General features: G+C 39.7%; 1 protein-coding gene across 1 annotated transcript; it reads right to left on the reverse strand.

Moving 5' to 3' along the window:
- Positions 1 to 1,899: 1,899 nt before the first annotated feature.
- Positions 1,900 to 2,430, reverse strand: LOC142612388 (dirigent protein 9-like). Its single transcript, XM_075784483.1, has one exon. The coding sequence runs from the start codon at positions 2,428 to 2,430 to the stop codon at positions 1,900 to 1,902; it is 531 nt and encodes a 176-aa protein (XP_075640598.1).
- Positions 2,431 to 2,687: the final 257 nt, after the last annotated feature.

A 2,687-nucleotide genomic window follows, 5' to 3' on the forward strand; every position in this document is an offset into this window, starting at 1 on the left:
GAGTAAGGGTATGGATGAGCGAATGAGCATTAACTCTAGGCAGTAATCATTGATTGGGTAATGAATAGCACAAAACCGTTACCATTGTCCAATAATGCAGAATTAAGGACCCATTACAAACAGAAAATGTTGGAGTTAATTTGCAATCGTTAAGAACTAATTATCCAGTTGCAACATGACGGTATTATGAGTATTAACTCAGCCTAAGGTTATATAAAGCCAAGTAAAACAAGTAAAAGGACATGAACACACAACTGCTATACAAATTACAATTTTTTCAGAGAGAATAAGCTAACTTAAGCATCATAAGGTTCTTGGTAGGCCCCAAACCAGTGCCCTTATCTATTGAGTGCTTTCTGTGACATAGGTTTTACAGATCGTCTATGATACTTATGAGGGGCATACTGACGGAGCAAATTCCTACTTCATCATAAACCATGTCATCATTTAAAACTTTTAATGACATGATACTTAATATACCTTGAATTTGTAAAATTTAATTAGAATCATGAAGTGGAAGATGGATCTATTTTAAATCAAGAGCGTTTGTTCCACATTATTAGAGTTAAGTCCATTTTGATAAGATCACAAGAACATCATGCTTGCACATTAATGATTCACGTGACACCACCGCGCACTCTTGGCGTGATGGTTACTCTATAACTATAAGTGCTTGTAGGGTGTGGAGGGCAAGGATTGGGTTTCAAGTCTCTAGAAGAGAGCTTCACACACATATATATACTTAGATTATGCTAAAGTAGAATTTCTATCTCATAAAAAAAAATGATTCACGTGACAAAGTCATATTTATTTTAAAATGGGTAATGTATACACGATTTAATATATTCAATAAACTCTATTAAAGTATCAATTAGCTAGCAATTATTAATAAATTTTTGATATATTTACTTATGGTTTTGAGTAAAGTCGTGCTTCGCACAATCATAATACTAGTTTAAAAATAATAATAAAAATATTAACCTTATGGGATAACTACACTTTGCCCACCTGTGGTTTGCCTTTAATTTGATGTGCCTACCCATGGTTTAACTTTTGACACTTTACCCACCTGTGCTTTCCACCGTTACTCTATCGTAACCCACCTCTCCCCCAGCCGCTACTCTAACACACAAAATGTAAAAAACCAAAACCCAAACAAATCAAAACACACTCACTCCCAAAACTCACTCACTCCCATCCAACCCAACTTGCTCACCAAACGAAGATCTCAAGAGATGTTTTCAAGTGCGCGACAAAGGTGGACTTCTTGTACATGTCGTTTGGGGTTTGGTCCGAAATGATGAAGATGTTGGAGATGAGGTTCGTGAAATCGATGGCGATGGAGCTCCACCAGTGGGCGTCAAATCCAGAAACTTGAATGGAGCAATGGTTCTAGACCATTTTGAATTAGAATTGGAGGTCCACTAAGGGGCTGGATTTGGATCCGCATGGGAGAGGAGGATAAGGAGGAGAAAACCCAAGAAGGTCAGTTTCAAAGGCATGAGATCCTAATCTGGCATAGTTGTGGTAGTTGAGGGTGAGATTTTTCTTTCTAATTTTGTTTGAGTGAGTGGTTTGGAGAGAGGGAGTGAACCCATAAAGGAATTGATCTGGCTGTTTCAAATTTTGATTCCATTGATAAAAACATTTTATGTTGTACACTTGTACTTTATCAAAAAGATTAGGAATTTTCAACAAGTACAGCATTAACCTTTTAAAAAAAAATGTAAGCAAGCATTACTGCATTGCTCAGACTCATTCAAATCGATACCCAAAATGATCCAAACTTTCTTTTAATATATAAACAACAAAATTCTCATACAAATACAGATACTTGAAATTCAGACACAGACACAGAAACAGCCACACCAATCAACAACAACCACAAACTACAAACTGCTAATAAGAAAGGTAAACACTGAACTGCAAGATGGTATCCACGTCGTCTGTGGTGTGCTGATCCTCTTGATGAAGCGACCCCAACGTGGCGTACCCTTTTGCATTCTCATACTTCCCAGTCCCACCAACCACCGCTATCTGAAACTCATGCGACGTCGTCCGATGCACCCCAAAGAAACTAATCGTATCCTCCACCACCGTCTGGTCTTGGTGTTGTTGACCACCAGCACCACCACCATGTGAAAGCAACACTGTCACAGCAATGGTCTGACTCGTCCCATCCAACGAGCTCGCCAAGTAAAATCCTTGAGCTTTACCAATCACAGCTGAACCCAGCTCCTGTCCTTCGGTTAATTCATCGTCTAACACAGTTAACGATCCAAACATGAGTTTTTGTAGCAAAGCCCCAGATGGCAACTGGCCCGCCGTCACAAACAGCTGGCTGTTTCCGCCGTTAGTGACGTCATTGTTGCTGCTGTTTTGGAAGGTGGTGGAGGATTGGGGTCCAATGCCAAATTTTGTTCCATTCATCTCCTGAGATCTTCGTTTGGTGAGCAAGTTGGGTTTGATGGGAGTGAATGAGTTTTGGGAGTGAGTGTGTTTTGATCTGTTTGGGCTTTGGTTTTTTACATCTTTTGTGTTAGAGTAACGGCTGGGGGAGAGGTGGGGTTCAATAGAGTAACGGTGGAAAGCACAGGTGGGTAAAGTGTCAAAAGTTAAACCACGGGTAGGCACATCAAATTAGAGGCAAACCACAGGTGGGCAAAGTGTAATTATCCCTATGTTTA

Source organism: Castanea sativa, chromosome 10 (genome assembly GCF_040712315.1).
Source record: "Castanea sativa cultivar Marrone di Chiusa Pesio chromosome 10, ASM4071231v1".
NCBI classification, from domain to species: Eukaryota; Viridiplantae; Streptophyta; class Magnoliopsida; order Fagales; family Fagaceae; genus Castanea; species Castanea sativa.